General features: G+C 43.5%; 1 protein-coding gene across 10 annotated transcripts in view; it reads left to right on the forward strand.

Annotated features, from left to right (window-relative positions):
- The window catches only part of LOC100547818 (OX-2 membrane glycoprotein-like), a 45,231-nt gene that overhangs the window by 17,014 nt on the left and 6,199 nt on the right, over nucleotides 1-22,018 (forward strand). For 8 of the 10 annotated variants that reach the window (XR_014887361.1, XR_014887360.1, XR_014887358.1 and 5 more), the window contains one exon: nucleotides 120-2,106. Coding sequence is in view for 1 of the 10 variants with exons in the window: in XM_085239757.1 (XP_085095883.1) it covers nucleotides 120-172 (53 nt within the window). In the remaining 9 variants the exon portion in view is untranslated. Of the gene's footprint in view, nucleotides 1-119; nucleotides 9,847-22,018 lie in introns of those variants that run through there. The other 2 variants (XR_014887353.1, XR_014887354.1) reach the window with 1 other exon arrangement.

Consider the following 22,018-nt stretch of genomic DNA (forward strand, 5'->3'; position numbering starts at 1 on the left):
AAAAGGGGTGTGGCAGTTCTCCACTTACTTCCAGAGTGATGCAAGCAAATGAATCTCAAGCCATACTTCCTATGAGCCTCTCTGGTTCATCCTTTTTCAGCTTTTCCTTTGTTTTCTAGGATTGAAGAGGATTTCTGTTCATCTCCTGGATCGTTACAGCCTAGCATCCTGAAGTCAACACTAAAAGCAGAGACTTGCATGACTGGAAGGTAGCAGCAGTAAAAGGGAAACACATCAGGACCAAAACTCTGAGCTCTCTAGTCAGCATCTTCATTGCTGAAAGACTAGCACAGTGTTTGATTTCTGATCTAAAGACTATATCACGAGGAAGAGGACCGGAGGGAATGTTTAGTCCTCTCTTCTGCTGCCAGACAATATCTGCTCTGCTTATGCCATTCCTGGTACTGCTAGCCTGCAAGTGTATTTGCCTTCTTCCCATGGAAGCTGTGAGCAATCTGGGGGTCCTCTTCTAGTGTGTAACTGCTCTCAGTAAAGAGCTGGGGGAATTATTTTACTAATAGCTTTCTACGTTTCATCATTTTCTTCCTGTCATCTCCTTTTCTTCTTTCTTCAGCCAGCTAATGCAGCTCCTTCCTCTTTGCTGAAAGTGTCAACAGCTGTATTTCTGAGCTACCTCTAGAGAGATCTGCTGCTGGAGGTCTCAAACCACACCAAATCTGCTGAAATTATTGGTAAAAGGTCAGTAGGGTTCCAGTCAGGTGACAGATTAAAGGCAGTAGCGGCCATGATTGGGAAAGAAGTGTTTTCAGTAATTTATTTTATATGGCTTTCTTTCAAATCCTGTTTTGGTTTGTTTGTTAGTTAGTTGATTATTTAATATGTAAATGAGGAGAAGATAGAACAAATCTCAGTAGTGGAACTATTGTCATACCCTCCTTTACGTCTCCCTCGCCGTCATTCTCTTTTTGCCTTCTCATGCAGTGCTGTTAATACCCCAGCCTGTTGCTTGTCAAAAAGCATGGACTGACCTTCTCGATCATCCCTGTGGTCATCTGATACACTGCTCCATCCCTTGTCTCTATCTATTCTTGTTGCTTGTATTTAAGCAAAGACAAATTGTTCTGTTGACCAAAGGCAATTATTCCATACCTAGACTTTGTTGTGTGGGATGTTACACCCCAAGCTAACCATGCTATGGCACTGTGGATTTAACAGCATAAATGGGAAGTTTTACAGAAGCTGAATTTGCTGCTTTGCTATGATTTTGATGGCAGAGGAGAGTGTTGTGTTCCTCTTAGAAACTGAGACCTGACTGCTTCTGCCATAGGTAGAATTGGAGCCTCTCCAATTTATTTTTTTCCTTTTCCCCTCTGACTGCCAACCTGTGTCTGCAGATCTGATCATTTCCAGGCTTGCTCCCGTGTTTGCCTGTCTCACTTCCTCTCACTGCTGCAGCGTGGCTCTGGGAGCATTGAGCTCCCTGTATTGCCTTGCACCCAACTGATCTGCAGGGTATCAGCACTTAGGAATGCCTCTGCCTCCCTGGGCCTGTCACGTACCTCTGACTGTGCCAACTTCATGGACTGTGTCTCTGACAGAATGGATGGATGCAAGGACTGCAGGGGTCCTCTGTTAATTTCTGTTCTATTGATGAGCACTGATGTTTAAGGTCTTGCTCAATCTTTGTTCTGTCTTAATATTTGTCAGCTCCTCGGGATCACTGCCAGTCTTTTGGGTTTAAGTAGTGTTATTGCATCTGAACCGCTCCATCTCATGAAGCATGTGGAGGTTAGGACTGTGCTTCCTCATACACATGTGGAATGGTTGGGGCTGGAAGGCTCTGGAGGGCAGCTCTGAAGGTATCTGGCACAAATCTTACCCAAGCACACAAAACAGCTAAAAAGTCAACAGAGAAATTTAGCAGGAACTAAATTGTACATTTCAGAACAGTTACTTGTTCTGTAGAAGTCCAGCCAGAATAATGACTTATAGAGTGGCTGCCTCTCTAGGGCCAAAAAAAAGTGTGTGGTTATATCTGCGTCTATCACTGACCACGAGTGTTGATGTTGATAAGCTGCTGTGCAGGTGCAGTATGAATTATTTATCTGTATAACTCCAATAAATTTTCTTTTCTTGGTAAAAAAATACTTGATCCAGTTCAAACACCAACTGCTTCATGATTTTCTGCTTATAGATTTGCAATACCTGAAATGCTTCATTCTAAATCCTGGATCTGCTCAGGTGTTGCTTGGCTCACCAGTTGGACTGAGCAGTGCTCATGGTGTGGGGTAGGAACTAAGCAATTGGGGCTGCAATTAAATGTTAAATGACCTTAGGGAAACTAGACTAGCCACCCTGCACTTCACAAAAGTTAACAAATGCAGAACAGCAGCCTTCCTGAGGTAAACCCCAAGGTTGTGTATAAGATGCTTTTTATGGCTGAGTTCCCATTTCTCAGAACCTTTTGAGACACTTGCTTTTATTCTGAAGTCACAATGAATGTCATGCCTCCAGCTATGTTCTCTCTTTGTGTGCTTTTGTCCCTGGCATGCTAAAGGATGCTGCTATTCTAAGTCTTCAGTTGTACTAACTGAAGGGACAGGAAGGAGCAGGCTGTGCTAGAGATAACAATGTCCATGTGTGACTGCAATGATGGAAACAGTAAAACCTTAGCAGGCAGAGCTTGGCTTCTAGGAAAGAGTTTGTGAAAAGAAAGTACCACATTTGTTGAGAGTACTGGGCTTTTATTCTTGTTCTTGCACTGACCACCAGCTCGACATCAGGCCAGCTGCTTGAGCTGGCTGTACACCTGCATTTTGCCTGTGTCCTAATATCATTTTTCACTGATCCATGAATTTTACTTCTGCCTAATGTAGTTCCACTTTCCAAGTCTGAAAATACACATTCTAAATGCTTCCATGTATCTTCTTCCCTGTACTGTAGTCCCATGTGCTGATTAACTGAAATGCCATTTGCTTTGTAAGCGTGCTAGTAGCTGTCCTTCTCACTGTTCAGCATAACAAGATGTTATGCTGAACAGGAGGAAATGCAGGATAATTTTAGAAGCTAAGAGGATGTATGATTGTTTTTTTTTGTGTGTGTGTGTGTCTGGATTTCTTTTTTTTAAGATAGGCTGAAGTTAGCAGGAAAGTTATGCGTGTTCTTGCTCAGTGCCATTGATGAGCAGTGCTCAAAGGGGCTGTTGAACTGAAAGATCTTAATGTGAATTTCTAACATCGTGTTTAGAGAGCCGTGTTCACTTCCTGCGCATGGACAGACAGGCCATGGATGTCCTCTTAGGGACCTTGTGTTGTTTTTTATTCTGAGTGAGATGTTACTATTTCTGAGGCTTTTATCTCATGCATCAGTCAAACATCAGTCTTCTGCAGATCTTTCTGTATAGGCAACCACGTAATGACTCGCTGGTGTGTTGGAAGAAACTCACTATGCTGGTTTTCCAGCAGTTAGAAACTCTCTAGTGTGGTGTCACTGCCTCCTGGCACCCAGTAGCTCTGCCTGTGAGAAGGAGGCACGACCCTCTGAATGTGCTGAATAGAGGGGTAAAGAGCAGGCCAGTAGCCCAAACTGCTAATCAGAGTTTCCTTAAGGAAATGGAGGAGTTGGATTTCCTTGATAATTGCAGTTTAGTAAATCATTTCTGCAAAACAATTTATTTCAATGTGGTAGTCTGATTAAAAAAAAGGAAGTAGGGATTTCCCGCTGCTGACTTACAAGGGGCGTTAAGCAGCGCAGGTCACTTTCTTGCTGTGTGAAGCATCTGCCAGGCAGGTTGCAGGCAGACTGGGTGGAAGTGGAAGTGACTGTCCCCACCCTGAGCAGCTTGAGCATCCTGTCAGGACTCATGGAAAAGAAGATGTGCTACTGTGGGCCTGTGAAGCACTCTGACCTGTGCTTCACTGTGGAGGAAAAGGGAAGCACGCACTCTCAGCTATTGCACTGATGTTAAGCTTGATTTATGTCAAGCAGCTGGGGATTTCTGCTAATTGATTTTTACTTAGGGTGACATATACTTGTGTAGTTCTGCCTTCCTTACTGGCGGCACAGAAGAAGATTAAAAACTAAGTACAAAATCCTCTTAGTATGGTTTGTTTCCTTTCTGCACTCACCAGCAGGGAGTCAGTGCTCTTTGTGCCCTGCAGACAATGCCAGGAAAATGCACCAAGCTTTGATGGACACATTGCAGAATATTTTCTCAGACATCTCAGAAGATAGAGCAATGAGAAATGCCTAGATGAGAGAGAAACTTGGCATCGTTGCCACCCTGAGCATCCTAGCAGAATGGTTAGTCACCTTTTGCTTATGGCTGTAGCTCACTGTGGTTTTGCAGGTGAGGTGATTCCTGTGTGTTCCCACCCAAAAACTCAGTTTAGCACAAAGCTAAGGTAGCAAAACCTGACCCCTCCCACATCAAGCTTTTAAAGAAAGGAAGTCAGTGCTAAGTGAGGGAGAACCACTGGCCTTAGCTGCTCTCAGCGTCTTCAGACTGTGCTGTGCAGGAAGAATCTGTGTAAGAAACCTCAGTCTAATGTTGAATTTGGGCAGGATAAAACTCCTTGCTAAGTTTGGTGCTTAAAAGTCAACATGGATATGTTGTTAAGCATTTATTTTTGTCACGTAAGCAACAGTGTGCAGAAAGACTCCCATCTATGGAAAAATCCCTGTGTTCCCACAGGAATGGGAGCTGTATTTCTGCCAGACAAAAGTATATTTTCCTCTGTCCTTTCCAACACAATGGTATTTGTCAATCTATTCAGTGCAAACAGTGGAGGTGCACAACTAGCCATTGAAAGCAACAAGAGCACCCCAGAAAATTGTTATGCTAAGTGCAGGGGAAAGAGAGTCATTTGAGAAGATCAGGGATGGAAGTCTCAAATGGTATAAGCAACTGACTTCACTGATGAGGGCAGAGTTCTGGTTTCCTAGGAATATTCCTCAGGATATTTCCTGTTGTCTTTCAAGTAAAGTTTCTGCTGTGAAGTCTCTTTCTCAGTTGTTTTTTTGTTGTTTTTTTTTTTTTTTTTTTTTTTTTTTGTTTTTTGTATTAACTGAAATATCAGTATTTTAATAGAAGAAAGGAGATACTCCTAGAAACTTCACAATTGCCCCTTCCATTCCCCTCATAACCTTCTGGGGGAATAAGTGGTAAATAGGCGTGAAATATTTGCTATTGTCTTAATCTGTTTCATGTGGATGTTATGATGATTTCTTCAACCCTACAATGATTTCTTGAACCCTTCATTTTTTCTTGGGACCCTGGGCAGCCTGGTCTAGTATTAAATGGGGAGGTTGGTGGCCCTGCATGTGGCAGGGGGGTTGGAGTTCCATGATCCTTGAGGTCTCTTCCAACCCTGGCCATTCTGTGATTCAACAACAACTTTGACAAGTACTCTGCTGAGTGGATTTATGCCACTCCTGGAATAGTGAAAGTAGACTCCATGCCCTTGCTTCATTTGTGTCTATCTTGTATAGAAAAGCTGTTTTAATGGTGTATGTATAATCCAGTCCATTACAGAATGTATATGGGCAGGTACAGCTTTCATATGTGGTGCTGACATGTAATTTTTAATCATTCCTCCTGAAAACTTTGGGAGGTAATTTTCACCAATGTTTGGAATTGACAAGCATTTGTGCTCTTTTGAGGAAATATTTAGGTTGGAATACTTTCTCATGGAGGAAATGCCTCTGAACAGGCACTCTTGAGAAGTGGGGTTGTTAATGCAGCCGATGTCCCAAAACACTGTCTGTCTTCGTTCAGATGTTGTATGACTTAAACATTTAGAAATCATTCTTCTATTCTGGCATGCACTTATATGGTATATATCAGTGTATTTATTTTCAAAACAAAGCATTTATAGTCATCTTCTTACAGTATAAATAATAAGTCAGAAAGAAAACAGTACTTCATCTTTGCTGACAGAAGTTTGCTTCCAAAAATAGGGTAAAAGGAAAAAATGGCAACTTTTGCCTTTCCCACTGAAATGGTGGAGGGAGCCTTCAGTGTTGTTAACAAATATTTTGTGGGAAGAATTTCAAGGTTTGATAGATATTTATTTTGAATGTCCTGTAATGTTTCAGTTTACCTTTATAAACTACTATGAAAATGTTTAGTATTAAAGGATAGCTTGCAAATAACATTAAGAGTCAGCATTTTACATTACCACTTGGCTGCCTTGATGTGAAGGAAAGCAATTACAGTGATTAAAATGTCCAACAAACCAAATAAGCTGTGCTGAGACTTCAGGTAGGTGTTGGATTTTATATGAATTTATTTTTCCATTGGTATTTCCAAACCAGCAACTGTTTAGAAATGGAGTTGCTGCAGTTTCTCTTAATTGTTAGGAAGAAGAATGATCTCAAAGGACAAGCAGAGCAGAAAACAGTATCTACTTTTCATTCTTCAGAGCACTGGGCAATGGGTGGTAGTTCCCTCAGGCTTAATAGAGGTATTTAGCCTGCCCTCCATTGCTGAGGTGCCAAAAAGTACCGGGCTATTGACAGAGATTACAGGGAGTGGCAAGCATGATTACACGATTAATGGAGGATTATAGGATTACAGGGAGGTGTTTAACTTTGTCAAGAGAAGCTAAAGGGGCTGATTCTTTGTGTGATTTGACAGGAGTGCAGGTCAGAGGCCAGCTGCAATTCAAGGCATTGTAGGAGAGCTTCTGTCCTTGGAGAGCCCACACTTGCACAGATTTGGCATGGGACCTCGTTGGGTTTTGTTGTGTATATGAATTCACCTGTTTCCAGGAGAGCTGAAATTGAGCATTAGTGGAGAATTAGTGGAGAATTAGTGGAGAGGGTGGTCTAGCATTGTGACAGGCTGCCCAGAGAAGTAGATGTCTCCTCATCCTTGGAGGTATTTAAGAGATGTGCTGAGGTGGCACTAAGAGGCATGGTTTAGCGATGGGACTCAGGCTCTGGAGCATGTCCAGAGAAGGGCGGTGAATCTAGTGGAGGGTCTGGAGCACAAGTCTTAAGGGAAGTGACTGAGGGAGCTGGGATTGTTCAGTCTGGAGAAGAGAAGGCTCAGGGGAGGCCTCATCGCTCTCTACAATTAACCTGAAAGGAGGTTGTGGTGAGCTGGGGGTCGGCCTCTTCTCTCAGGTAACAGTGATGGGACAAGAGGTAATGGCTTTAAGTTGTGTTAGGGGAGGTTCAGGTTGGATATAATGAAAAACTTTTTCTCTGAAAGTGTGGTGAGGTACTGGAACAGGCTGGTGAGTCACCATCCCTGGAGGTGTTCAAGAACCACGTCATTGTGGCACTGCGGGTCATAGTGGGCATGGTGGTGATGAGCTGATGGTTGTACTGCTTGATGTAAGTGGTCTTTTCCAACCTTTATAATTCTATGACTCTGTCTAATGCTGATGTTTTTGCTGATAGACCTTCAAAGAACTCTGACATAGTGGAACAGTTAACTGTTGCTGCCTCTCAGTGTCACTGCATGCTGGTTCTTGCTTCTAGCATTGATTCCAGACAAGTTGGTGTTTTTCTGCATTGCAGAAAAATGGCACAGTACCTTCTAGCACAAATTTGTCTTCCTGCTTCTCATCTGCTCTCAGCTCCTTTTAGTGCTCTTAGTTGGGACCCTTCCCACATAATAGCTTCTAAGTGGCAGCTTTTATCTCTGGAACAGATACAGTTACTTCCAAAAAGTAGATGATTTCTCTCCTCCTTCCCAAGTGCTAACTAACACTCCCCTTCTAAAGACACATGCTACCTAAGTGAAAACAGAAAACCCTAAGAAGCACACCAGGAGAAATTTTGCTCCCATTGCATCCATGACATTCATCAACACTAGCTGAACATTTCTGGAGATCAAACAGTGGATGTGAGCACAGTGAGGTCATGGGTGGTTCGTTTCAGCAGTGGTGACAGCAACAGTGGTCACCTCCACTGCTGCATGTTTTTATGAGCACTGCCTGCAGGTTTTTGCTTATAGATGGTGAAAACACACAGCTAATAGTAGTGACTGTGTTGAAAAATAGTGTTTTGTAGCTGAGAATTTATCAAACTGTTATTTTGCTTTTTGTATCTGTTGTAATTTCCATGGAAACATAAGCAGTTCTTTCAGAGCACCCTACATATGATTGAAGTAGTGTAGAGCAGGAAAAATAAAAACCTTAAGAATCATGTCTCTCTGCCTTAACTCTAGAAATAGACAACTCATTTGTCCCATATGAATAGGAATTAAAACTTCCCACTGAATCTTAATTTTGAGCATATGTTTTCTTTGTGCTTCATAATCTCCACAGAACAATCTGGCAGCAACCCTTGAGCTTTTTAGCTCCACATCCTGAGAAAGTTCAAACTGCTTTCTGCACACCATGTTTTCTTCCCTTTCCAAGCAGTCGGGCAGGAAGAGGTGAGGCCCACCAAACCACAGTTTGCCTTGCTCCTTATGAGCAATGCTGTGTATAATTGATATAATGACCCAGCTCAGACAGGGAGGGTAAAGGCTGAACTGTTGTTTATTTTTGTAGTAAAAGTTATTTTAAATGGATGACTTCCATCCTTTGTTTCTCCTAAGGGTTTCTGGTAGCTGCCACTGATTTCCTACTGGAGAGCACTGCAGGAGAGAGGACGAGAGGTGTAAACATGGGTGTAACTCAGTTGGACAACTGAGTTATTTCTCTTAATTTTTAACCTTCACTGCTTGAGTGTCTGAAGATTGTCATGGAAGAGCAAAATGTACAGCCTTGAGTTTTCGCTCACAAGAAACAATTAGGACAGAAGGAGAAGGAAAGCCATAGCCTGCTTTGATGTAGGTGGGATGAGAACATACAGCAGCATTAACAGGGCAGATTCACAGATATACACTCACTGTTTTTTTCTGTCTTCTGCATATCTTGTATCTCCCCTGTTCTTGTGTCTTAACTTTTCTCACTACCCACGTACTCATTCATATTTTTTTTTTTTTCCTTTCCATCTCTCTTTTCTTTGCCCTTCTGGCTGTTCACTTTCCATTGCCTGTGTACTCTATCATGCTCAAAGGTTAGACATGGTACAGTGGAAAGAACAGCACATTCTGGCTCCAAATTAAATGCATTTTGGCAGTACTGCTGGGATGCCTGTGGATCTTTATGGGCAGATTTCATATAGCTGTGACTGTGAATGGAAAGCAGTGCTTTGAACTGAAGAGGGGTATAGAGGGTGAAAGGAAGGCCTCATGCTGTGTTTTCATCAATAGACGAACAGGCTGTGAAGGTGTGTCCTGTAAACGTCATTGCTTTTGTTAACTTATCAGCTCACCCCTCAAATGAGGAATTGGAGGGGGGGAAAAAGTGGGTCAGAAAATATTTTTACAATTAAAAACCCCCCAAAATCAAGGGCGTCCTATTTTTCCAGTGCCTATTACTGTAAACATGGTGATTATAAAGGAAACAACTGCAGTCTGTACATCCTCATATTTCACAGGCAGTTTTCTGAGTGACTCAAAAAGTGTGGCATTGCTTATTCATTCCACTGTCAATATCTTAAAGTATTCTACACTGAGTTCTGAGATTAATGTGATAAGCTGCGACTCTCCCTGTTATTTTTTCCAGTGTTTTTTTTTTTTTTCTCTTTTAATCTGAAATATATCTGTTTTCTCTTGTTTTTGTACTGAGAACCGTTCAAAGGCTTTGAAGATAAGGGAATATTTTGCACCAGCGCTCACTGAAGTTCATTCTGGAAAATATTTATAGAAAACCAATTGATTTTTTCAGAAAGATCAAAGTGCTTTCAGAGATCTGCAATAGTATCGCATTCTTCTTTCGATTACGTGAGTGCAGCTGTGCTGAAGACCTGGAGCAGCAGTGATGCGGTGCATGCACTGCAGCTACTCCCTTCCCTGTCCTCATAGGAAGCTCCTGCATTGAGGTAGGTGGAGGTATTAGGTTTTCCAAAAGTTTCTTGTCTTCTGACATCATTATCATCCATGAGGAGGGAGAGCTGCAAAATGGAGAGGATGGGTTACCTGGTGTCTGTATTGCAGCGGCCCTCTGCTGCCAGCTAAGGCTGTGTGGTCACTCACCTCAGTCGTGCCATATGTTCTGCATTATCTGGTATAAAATACAGGGTGTTCTGCCCTGCCAGCCTGGAGGAAGTTCTTAGATCATAATAGTTGGTGATAACACCAGTCCTTAGGTTTTGTGCTTCTGTGTACCAAGTCAGATTTTTCAGTTTTGTCCAGGAAGTTATTCAACAAGTTATTCTCAGAGATAGTCAACATTTAAGCTGGGAGTTGTGCCTCCAGAAATATCAGGCTGATATTATCCAAGTGATATTTCAGGAAAGAATTTCAAACTGATGGATTACAGGAAACTGCAGAGGGTGTTAGAATTTTACTGGATCTTAAGGAGATGACAGATCAATGAGTCCCTGTTTTGCCAAAGTTACAGACACGTATAACTGTAGCTAAAAGTGGTAGCTGCTTTACTGTTACTGTTCTTTGTCATCAAATTGGTTTAGATAAGATGTAAACTTGCTTCATATTACTCAGAAGATCATCAGCCGCCTTCTTCCAGGAATAGTGACCGACTGACAGTGGGACTGGCCCATATTGGGAGTGCTTCATACTCTCCATAGAGCCTGCTGATAGTGAGTAAAGAGGAACAGTGGTTGGAAGGAGATCTGCCAGTGGCAATGTAATTAAACCAAATATTAAATGGCTAGAGAGAGACAGGATCCCTAGGTTAGCTCCATATTTGCTACAATCCCTCTCTAATCAGCCACAACAAAGAGAAAGCAGAGTTTTCTCTTGCTGAAAGATGCTGTCTTACATAAGCCAAGTTGCAGAGACATCTGTAGATCCCATAGTTGTGGGAGCATGTACATAACATGTATTATCAAGTAGTCTCTCAGCTCCGGGGATAAAGGCCTGTGGTGACAATTTAAGCCTTAGCCTTCCTGATGTTTCGTTTTGTGTAGAGCTTTTGGATACTGGGTTTTAAACTGACATTTTTAGTTCAGTGAGATTTCTGGTTGGTTTGTTGTTTTTGTTTGTTTGTTTTTTAATGTGGGGGCAAGACTAAGTTAAGTATTAATTCCTGGCATAAAACAGCCACATTTTTCATTTTGTGGTATTATGTTATCTGGATCTATTGTTCAGCTCTGTCAACGGTTTACGGGCTGGTTCGGCCCGGTTCCGTGACTAGAAGGGCGGAGGGATCCGCGGATCCGCGCCCCCGGAAAAAAAAAGAAAATAAGGGACCCCGAAATAATTGAAAACAGTGGCAACAATCTGAGGTAAAACAAAGTAATTTACTAAATATGGTATCAACAGAATTTTATAAGGAGAGAGAATGTGAAATTGATAGTGGATCGGCCTTACCACAACGCTGAGATGAGAAGCGCAGGCGAGAAGCGCAGGCAGAGAAGCGCAAGCGAAGCAGCGCAGGCAGAGAAGCGCAAGCGAAGCAGCGCAGGCAAAGAAGAGAGCATCAGGTGACCTTGCCGGGAGTTATATCTCCTCGCTGACCGCAAAGCCCCCTGGGGAAACGTAGCTGCTCTTCTCCTCTGGACAGGCACCCGGAACTTGAGCATCAGCAGTCAAACCCCCAGTGCATTGCATGATGTTATGATGTGGAATACCGATAATGAAAAATCATGAAACCATGACATTCCACCCCTTATTCCACATCACTACATCATGCTTAATATAGACAAACAAAATATAAACACACGCACTAGGAATTACTGACTGCACTCCCTCAACATCAAGTTCCCTTGCGGTACACATTGAACATCCCCGTTTTCCTGCATCACCCACCAAGTGGACCCAGGTCCCTGGGCAAAAACAGTTCCACGAAGAGGTTTGTCCTTCTCAGAGGCTGGAATAACCCAAACTGCCTTTCCCAACATATTCTTTACATGTACAACAGGGACTTTATCTCCCTCTACGGTATGTAGGGAGCTGGACTGGGTTGGACCACCACGATTGATAGATCCTCTGGTATTGACTAACCAGGTGGCTTCTGCCAAATGCTTCTCCCAGTGCTTAAATGTACCGCCTCCCATTGCTTTCAGCATAGTTTTTAACAACCCATTGTATCGTTCAATCTTACCTGAGGCCGGTGCATGGTAGGGAATATGGTAAATCCACTCAATACCATGACCTTTAGCCCAGGTACCTACAAGAGAATTTTTAAAATGAGTCCCATTATCTGACTCAATTCTTTCTGGGGTACCATGTCGCCACAGGACTTGTGTCTCAAGACCTAGTATGGTATTTCGGGCGGTAGCGTGGGGTACTGCATAGGTTTCAAGCCACCCAGTTGTTGCCTCCACCATGGTGAGCACATAACGCTTACCATTACGAGATCGTGGCAAGGTGATATAATCAACCTGCCATGCCTCCCCATATTTGTACTTTTGCCATCGCCCTTCCTCCCAGAGAGGTTTCATTCTCTTGGCTTGTTTAATTGTGGCACACGTGTCACAGTCGTGAATGATTTGCGCAATAGCATCCATAGTTAAATCCACCCCTCGGTCTCTAGCCCACTTATATGTCGCATCTCTCCCTTGATGGCCTGAGGTCTCATGGGCCCATCGGGCTAGAAATAATTCACCCTTGTTCTGCCAGTCCAGATCTATTTGGGCCACCTCAATTCTGGCAGCTCTGTCTACCTGATGGTTATTTTGCTGCTCTTCAGTAGCCCTATTCTTGGGCACATGGGCATCTACGTGACGCACCTTTATAACCATATTCTTTATTCGGGCAGCAATATCTTTCCACAGGTCAGCAGCCCAAATAGGTTTACCCTTTCTTTGCCAGTTGTTTTGCTCCCACTGCTGTAACCACCCCCATAGAGCATTTGCCACCATCCACGAGTCAGTGTAAACATAAAGCATTGGCCACCTCTCCCGTTCAGCAACATCCAAGGCCAGTTGGACAGCCTTTACCTCTGCAAATTGGCTCGATTCTCCTTTTCCTTCAGTGGCCTCTGCAACTTGTCGTGTGGGGCTCCACACAGCGGCTTTCCATCTGCGGTGTTTCCCCACAATACAACACGATCCATCTGTGAATAGGGCATATGTCTTCTCATTTTCGGGTAGTTCATTATATGGTGGGGCCTCTTTAGCACGTGATATCTCTTCTGCTGGCGGTGTTCCAAACTTTTTGCCTTCAGGCCAGTCCATGATCACCTCTAGGATTCCTGGACGGTTGAGATTCCCCATCCGCGCTCGCTGCGTAATCAGCGCAATCCACTTACTCCAAGTGGCATCAGTAGCATGATGGGTGGAGGGACCCTTTCCCTTGAACATCCAGTTCAGCACTGGCAGTCGAGGTGCCAGAAGGAGCTGTGTTTCTGTACCGATTACTTCGGAAGCAGCCCGAACCCCCTCATACGCGGCTAAGATCTCCTTCTCAGTTGGAGTGTAGCACTCTTCAGACCCTCTGTACGCCCGACTCCAGAATCCCAGGGGTCGGCCTCGGGTCTCTCCTGAGGCTCTTTGCCACAAACTCCAAGTGGGACCTTTCTCTCCAGCAGCAGTGTAGAGGATGTTCTTCGCATCCTGTTCCATCCGTACTGGCCCCAGGGCCACGGCACGGGCTATCTCTTGTTTAATCTGCTCAAAAGCCTGCTGCTGCTCAGGACCCCACATAAAATCATTCTTCTTCCGTGTCACCTGATAAAGGGGGCTTACAATGAGGCTGTAGTTTGGAACATGCATTCTCCAAAAACCCACTACACCCAGGAACGATTGTGTCTCTTTCTTATTAGTGGGTGGAGACATGGCACTGATTTTGTTGATCACATCTGTTGGGATGTGACGACGGCCATCTTGCCACTTTATACCTAGGAACTGAATTTCCTGGGCAGGCCCTTTCACTTTGCTTCGCTTAATAGCGAAACCAGCACGCAGAAGGATCTGGATTATTTGCTCTCCTTTCTCAAAAACTTCCTTTGCTGTGTTGCCCCACACGATGATGTCATCAATATACTGTAAGTGCTCAGGAGCACCTCCCTGTTCCAGTGCAGCTTGGATCAACCCATGGCAAATGGTTGGGCTATGTTTCCACCCCTGGGGCAAACGATTCCAGGTATACTGAATGCCCCTCCAGGTGAAAGCAAACTGTGGCCTAGATTCTTTGGTCAAAGGAATGGAGAAAAAGGCGTTAGCAATATCAATGGTGGCGTACCATTTGGCTGCCTTTGACTCCAATTCATATTGGAGTTCTAACATATCTGGCACAGCAGCACTCAATGGGGGTGTGACTTCATTCAGGCCACGGTAGTCCACCGTCAGCCTCCATTCTCCACTGGCTTTACGCACTGGCCATATGGGGCTATTAAAAGGTGAGTGAGTCTTGCTAATCACTCCCTGATTCTCTAGTTGGTGAATCAGCTTCTGAATGGGGAGCAAGGAATCCCTGTTGGTGCGGTACTGCCGTCTGTGCACCGTTTTTGTAGCAATCGGTACTTGTTGCTCTTTCACTCGTAGCAACCCCACGGCAGATGGATCTTCTGACAGGCCAGGCAAAATAGACAACTGCTTAACACCTTCTGTGTCTACAGCAGCTATTCCAAAGGCCCATCGATACCCTTTGGGATCCTTAAAATATCCCCTTCTGAGGTAATCAATACCAAGTATGCATGGAGCCCCTGGGCCAGTCACAATAGGGTGTTTTTGCCAGTCTTTACCACTGAGGCTGATTTCGGCCTCCAACATAGTCAGCTCTTGGGAACCTCCAGTCACCCCATGAATATAAACTGATTTTGTCCCTTGGTGACTCGAGGGCATTAGAGTGCACTGTGCACCAGTATCCACCAGGGCCTTATATTTTCGTGATTCTGATGTGCCAGGCCATCTAATCCACACGGTCCAATAAACTCTATTATCCCTTTCCCCCCCTGGCTGGGGGCAGGGCCCCTCTATTTGTTACCTTCACTGTCTGCAGCAACTGGAGCAATCACCTTTTTAGAGAAGTTCACCTTGGTGGTTGATTTGTCTTGTAACTCTCTTACCCGTGCTTGAAGTACAGGAGTAGGTTGTTTATGCCACTCCTTCATATCTTCTCCATGGTCACGTAGGTAATGCCACAAGGCAAAACGTGATGTGGTCTTACTGTTGTCACTTGCTCGAGCAGGAGAACGTCTTCTTTTGATAGCTGAGACATTAGATGCCACCGGCTGGGAGGAAATCAAGTTGATCAGCCCCTCCAATAGGCTGTTTTGGGGATTCTGGTCCCCATTTGATGTATCCGTTACCTCCATGGATTTATCAGCTTCAGGCACGGTTGATAGTTTGTCTATTATATCTTCTTGTTTGTTTTCCATTCTGTCCAGCTTTTCAGCTACCTTTGTAATGGCTGAAACACAAGCTCGCAGAGGGCTTAAATGTAACTCAAAGTCTTGAAGTTTATTAACCAATTCACTTATAAGGGGTCTTCTTTCCCCTCTGCCATACATTGCTGCAAATGTGCTGGCGTACCTTTCTGGTGCGGTCTTTGTGAATGTACGCCACATGTTTGGTGTACACCTGACTCTCTCGGGATCATGCTCTTGGTCTGGCTCGTCAGGAATGAAATCGGGGCTATGTAGCATTTCCACCACAGCATATTCTCTCAAATAACAGATGCCTTCTTCCATATCAGCCCATTTCTTTTTCTCAGGCATCAGATCATCTTTGAAGGGGTATCTTTCTTTTACAGCTAACAACATCCGCTTCCAGAGGGTAAAGGCCTGGTTCTGGCATGTACTAATACCTCTGTCAATGGCTGAGTCCCTAGCAACGCCACCCAGTTGGCGAGCTTCTCTACTATCCAGCCACACACTGTTGGCCCCATTGTCCCAACATCGAAGTAACCAAGTGGCAATAGGCTCATTTGGGTGACGTGAAAAGTCTTTTCTCAGACTTCGAATTTCATTCATTTTCAGAGATCGATCAACAATGGTAACGATATCTTGCTCACCTCTTACTCTTTCGGGACTTCTTGTTGCCCTCATTGGCGCCGGTGACCGTGGTCTTACTGAGGGCCCCTCCCCTGGACTTAGGGGTGCTTCTTGTGGATCTTGGAGCCACTCCTCTGGACCTCTCTCCTCTTCTTTCTTCTCTTCTAACTGAGTCGAGATTCGTTTCATTTTCCGTCCTCTTACAGGGGCAAGTGACATCAATTGTGGTGCTTCCTGTAGTTGATCAGGTTGGTCAGTTCCAATGCTCTCATCCTCCAGTTCAGCTCGGAGCCTGTCTCGTTCGATTATGAGAGTATCTAGCTCAGATTGGAGGGTGTCTTGTTGAGATTGAAGACTGTTGAGTTTGGATTGCAGGGAGTCTCTCTCAATTCGGAGGGCATCTCTCTCAGATTGGAGGCTGTTTCTCTCGACCAGGAGACTCTCTCGCTCATTTTGCACTGTTTCCCTGAGACTCTCCTTTTCAATTTCACAAACTCTCTCCCTCTCCAGGATAGTATTGAATAAGGCCCGGTAAGCATTAGCCAGGCCCCAAACAATTTGGGCCTCCTCAGATCTTCCTGAGCCACGACATTCCTGTCTCAAATATCTGTTTAAATTTTCAGGGTCTTTCAGGTGTTCTGGAGTAAAGTTCCATGACACCGAAGATTTCCATCTCTCTAAAGTCTCACCCAGGCCTCTCCACATTCCCTGCCACTCAGTATTTACTGGTTTTGGGGCAGACTTCCTCAAAATATAATAAATACTAATAATAAGTGAAATGGTGAGCAGTACATTCACGGAGATTAATAAGGTGATCAGGTGAGCATTGAAAATCCGCATAAAGAATTCAAAGGAGAGGCTGGAAACCTGCTTAAGAATCCCCAACCCTGTAAAATTAGCAGCTCCCTCTGGAATGGTATGCCACATAATATGCAGATGCCACATAGTTATTTCCATCCATGTTTTCAATTGGCTATATATACCTATTGCTCCATAGAGCAAAGTGGTGAACTTAATTAAGGCCCAGTATGTTTTTAGCATTAAGAAAGAAGAGACAGTGGCATGCAGCCCCTTAAAAGGCAGTTTCAGTAGAGAAAGCATTTTTTCTCTTTTTTTTTCTTTTACAGAAACAAGATAGCAAGGCTCAAAGTTTACAAATATCCTAGAGTATTGGCCGTCCGCCTGGACTTTTCAAGGTCACGCTTTCAGACAGTACTGGTGAAACAGATAAACTTTCCCAATGAAGCTGTCTGAGAGCGGAGAGAGAGATTTGTTCAAAAAGCTAAAAAGCAACTGTTGCCCGCATTCTCCACCAAGAATGTCAACGGTTTACGGGCTGGTTCGGCCCGGTTCCGTGACTAGAAGGGCGGAGGGATCCGCGGATCCGCGCCCCCGGAAAAAAAAAGAAAATAAGGGACCCCGAAATAATTGAAAACAGTGGCAACAATCTGAGGTAAAACAAAGTAATTTACTAAATATGGTATCAACAGAATTTTATAAGGAGAGAGAATGTGAAATTGATAGTGGATCGGCCTTACCACAACGCTGAGATGAGAAGCGCAGGCGAGAAGCGCAGGCAGAGAAGCGCAAGCGAAGCAGCGCAGGCAGAGAAGCGCAAGCGAAGCAGCGCAGGCAAAGAAGAGAGCATCAGGTGACCTTGCCGGGAGTTATATCTCCTCGCTGACCGCAAAGCCCCCTGGGGAAACGTAGCTGCTCTTCTCCTCTGGACAGGCACCCGGAACTTGAGCATCAGCAGTCAAACCCCCAGTGCATTGCATGATGTTATGATGTGGAATACCGATAATGAAAAATCATGAAACCATGACAAGCTCATACAAAGATGAGGACAGGCATTGGTGGAGGGACTATTGTAGTACTGCTGTATAGCTGTGCAATATGGTTTAGATTGGACTTCAGAGGTACTGAGCTGATCCTATGAGACTATACTCTAATTTGCCTGAGATAAATGATTTTTTGAAGACTTTCACTGTCTGCTTGCAGTAGCACCTGCTGGACGAGCAGATTGACCTGCTTGCAGGAACCACTGTAGTAGGCCTTCCAGTTAGAGGCTAAAGTTCAAAAATACGAAGCTCAGACAGGTTGAGTGTCAGATTTTGGTTATGTCTTCTGTCCATTTGTTACTTACACAAAAATACTTGCATGGAGTTTGCTTACTATATTACTACCATACTGCCAAATTGGAAAGTTTTGAAAACTGATCTAATGCAAGAGGTAAAGATAAAAATAGTAAAAAAGATAATGCTTTTTAACTCCTGAGATTCATATGCAGGGTGGGCTTGTGTTTAAAAAGGATCTAAATTCAAACATCTGCTCAAGTTACGGACCCCAAGGAGCACAGGACTTTTACAGCAATTATACAACCTTTTGATGTACAGTGTAGAAATCTTCAGGAGTTTTGTTTAAAAATCTCTGAGGAAAAATGTGCATGTGTGTGATTACACAGATGAAGCAGAAGCTTTTTCTGTGCTTGAATGGGAAGATGCAGGGAAGCAATATTTCTTCACTCCCGCTTTAACTCAGCTGCCAAAGAGAAGAATTTTCTTGCCTGTTGGCTGGAACTATCTTCACACGAGGCATCTCTAGTGTTAAAAAAGTATTCATGAAATGCTCAGATAAGTGCTAATACGTTTAGCCTCAAAGAACCCCAAAGAATGACTTTTTTTTGTATGGAAACGCATACTTGAGCTACCTCGTGCAAAACATACCGTGTTTACATGGTAAGAGTCTCTCTGACCCACAGAGATGTCATGTCTGTGGCAACAATGACCAAGAGTGTGCAAGAACTGAGTTGCAACACTCCTCATAAGATAAAGAAACTTCATTAAAACCAAATTAAACTCATGCATTAGCATTTTCTAAACTGTCCTGTAAGCATTTATGAACTTTTCTTGGATGACACATTACTGTCCAGGAAAAACTGTTAATTTCTTATACACTTAATATTTAGCAAAACCTCTTCTAGTTCCCTCTTGCTAATAATTTGTCACTTGGCATCATTTTTAGGCAGGAAAAAAAAACCCTACATTGCACAGATGGTATTTCCCAGTCTGAACTCAAGCCAGCAAGGATATTCTCTCTTCTTTACAGTTTAAAGACAAAAATTAGTATTCATAGAAGTGTAGTTAGATGACTTTGGAATGGGGGCTTCCTAAAAGCTGTGTTCAAAATGTCTAAACTGAAGTGCCAGGTAGCAAGTAATTGCATTTATGTTTGGTGCTACTTAGTTTCCCAGGCCTTGCTTAGATCAGAATTAGTCTGGTGGCACCACAGAAATATTCAGTGAGGCCCAAAATACAGTCTGGGGAGCTGAAGGGAAGGTCAGCTGCCCTGAGAGTGCTGTGGGGAAGCTATTTGCAGTGGGCAGTGTGAAAGATGGTGTTTGCCCCACGAAGATGATGTCTGTGCTGAATAGGTTAGCAGCAATTTGGGTTCACTTCTTGGAGAGATTAATAGGAATGGGCAGCATGGAATGCCCTAGCAGGGGGAAGGTCAGTGAGCAATGCATGGGAAAAGGGTGTGCGAAGTCCGCCTGCACTTGAGGGTTTGAACTAATTGTATAAAGGAAGGAAAGAGCTGAGGCATCACCAGTGGCATCTGCCCTTGGTATTAAAAAGCGGAAAGGAGGTCCTAAGAGAAGGAGGCTGCCCAGATAACAAGATAAACAATAGGAAAATCAGCTTTATACCTTTATATAAACAGAGGTTAAGAAATAAATGATGACTCAGTTACAAATGTTATCTATTTCTGGCTTCCTTGGGTATGCGAATGAGCAAAGTCTCAGCCTACAGTTTTCCCCATGGGACTCTCCCCCATTCAAAGACTAGATGTAGATAGCACTCCTACTTTTGTTTGTTCAAGATGTGGTTTTTAGTCATTTCCACTGCTCCAAATGCTTTTAAAGCCCATGCCTTCCAGTCCCCTGTTCCTCCTCTCCTTCCACTTCCTCCTCCTTCCACTTCCTGTCAAGGACAAACACATAGGTGTTTGCTGTGCTACTGTGAATGGCCTGAGGAAATGAGTAATATGCAATCAGACTGAGAGGGCTTCCCACCTTTGTCTTCTCTTTCTTAACAGAGCATGAGCGACCATGGAGCAAGTTGGAGATTTTATTATGATGCAGAAATGGTATTTCTTTGTCACCAAACACAGCCCAATGTGCCCTATCCTTTCCTTCAAGTTCTTGTTTGTTCCTTAACCAAGACAACCACTCCTAAAATAACAGCTAGCTGATTTCACAGGCTATCTGAGTGCTGATAGGCCTGAAAAAAGCCTGTTTGTGAGTTTAAAAAGTAACTTTTTCAAATGAATAAGTAAAGTATCTATTCAGATAGAGGCAAAATGAATTCCTACAATCTTTCAGAAATATTTTTATAGTTAACGACTTAAAATCTAATTGGAGAAAAAAAAAAAAACTTTTCATCAGAAAACATTTTTTTTTCTTCTTTCAACTTTCTGGGAGAAATCTTAGGGTGCATTCTATGAAAAAAAAAAAAAAAGTCAAAATATCACTTATGATGATCACATTAAATGTTGTAGGTAGATGCCACTGACCTGAGCATCCCTTCTCCTGTGGACTACTTCAGAGTATGAAATTTTCAAGACAAATGCCTTTTGTGTTTGTTTGGACAAAAATGCTACTTTTTTGCTGCTGAAGATTTTTTAAGCTCCCCCACACTGAGAAACTGAGCCCAGTTTAGCAGGCCAATACCAGACTGAGGTGCATCATTCAATCTCAAGCCCCAAGGTATATGGTGACACTTTCCTGTGTCCAGAACTTGCTAAGGTCTTTGGATAGCAAGCAAGAACATAGCTTTTGAGATGCCAAATAGAGCATGCCAAACATTCATAGTTAAAAAAAAAAAAAAAATCTTCTACCATTTCATCTACATTTTTTCATGTGATGTGCACAAAGCAACACCTTGTAATTATCACAGCATCGGGAACAGTGTGTCACCTCACAGTAATTGCTTATCTTCTTTGAAACTGCAGGCTTGAGCCCTGCCAACAGACACAGGCAGAGAATGAAGATGCAAAAGGACAGCTGGCACTATCACTTGCATGAGGCAGCTGGGTGAGGTAACACACTGTCCCCGATGCTGTGATAATTACAGGGTATTGCTTTGTGCACATCACATCACGCCCTGAATGCAGCCCTTTCATCTGCCACACGTGCACCTTTCCTGTTGGAAATAAATATGCATTTACAACAAATCCAGGGAAAATGTAGATGAAATGGTAGAAGAAATTTTTTTTTTAAAAAACAGTGAATGTTTGGGATGCTCTATTTGGCACCTCAAAAGCTTATGTTCTTGCTTGCTATCCCAAAGACCTTTGCAAGTTCTGGACAGTCTCAGAAGACACTAATGATGTTTATTTTTCCTTATCCTAATTATTCCTCTCTGGGGATGTTCACAGGGCAGTGAAGACTCCAAGGAGGATTTGTTTGTCTTGGAAGTCCAGACATAGGGCCCAGTAATCCCATGGCCTGTTCCCTGATCTGATACCCTTTCCACTGTACTCAGCTCTGGTTGTTGATTCATGACCCTTGAGTAAGCCTGAAGAAAGTCCACAGTTGCACCAGTGCTGTGTGCTGGGTTGGGTAGTTGAGTGAGAGTTCTTGAGTCTTCCAGTGAGCTCTGCCTGCCATTATCCACAGAGGCGCTGCTGGAGGTGGCCATGTCAAGCCCGGCTGCCTTGGCTTCCTGGAGGGCACCAAGCCTCAGCCAGCAGAGCCCAAATCTTGCATGGGGTCATGGCAGCTTTTCTGCATGTGCAATTTGCTCTAAGGTATCAAATGGCTCCCTATAACGGAAGATTTGCTGCAGTAATGACATTCAAGCAGTGGTGGAGTAACCAGTAAGAAATCAAGTCCTAATTAAAAAACAGGAGCTTGTTAAAACACTGCCTGTGATAATATACAATTTTCCAACCAGTTTTTTCTGCATTTAAGTTAGAGACTAACCCATGGGTATGACTATGATTTTGAAATGACAAAATAGAGGAAGAAAAGAGCCAAAAATTAAAGATAATCTAATCTCATGCGGCTGTTAATCAGGAGCACATAAACTGGTAATACTGCCCTCCTTCTGGAGGAATAGCTAGCAAGATGTCTGTTTATGAAAAAAAAAAAA

The sequence above is a fragment of the Meleagris gallopavo genome, chromosome 1, assembly GCF_905368555.1.
Source record: "Meleagris gallopavo chromosome 1, MGAL_WU_HG_1.1, whole genome shotgun sequence".
Lineage (NCBI taxonomy): Eukaryota > Metazoa > Chordata > Aves > Galliformes > Phasianidae > Meleagris > Meleagris gallopavo.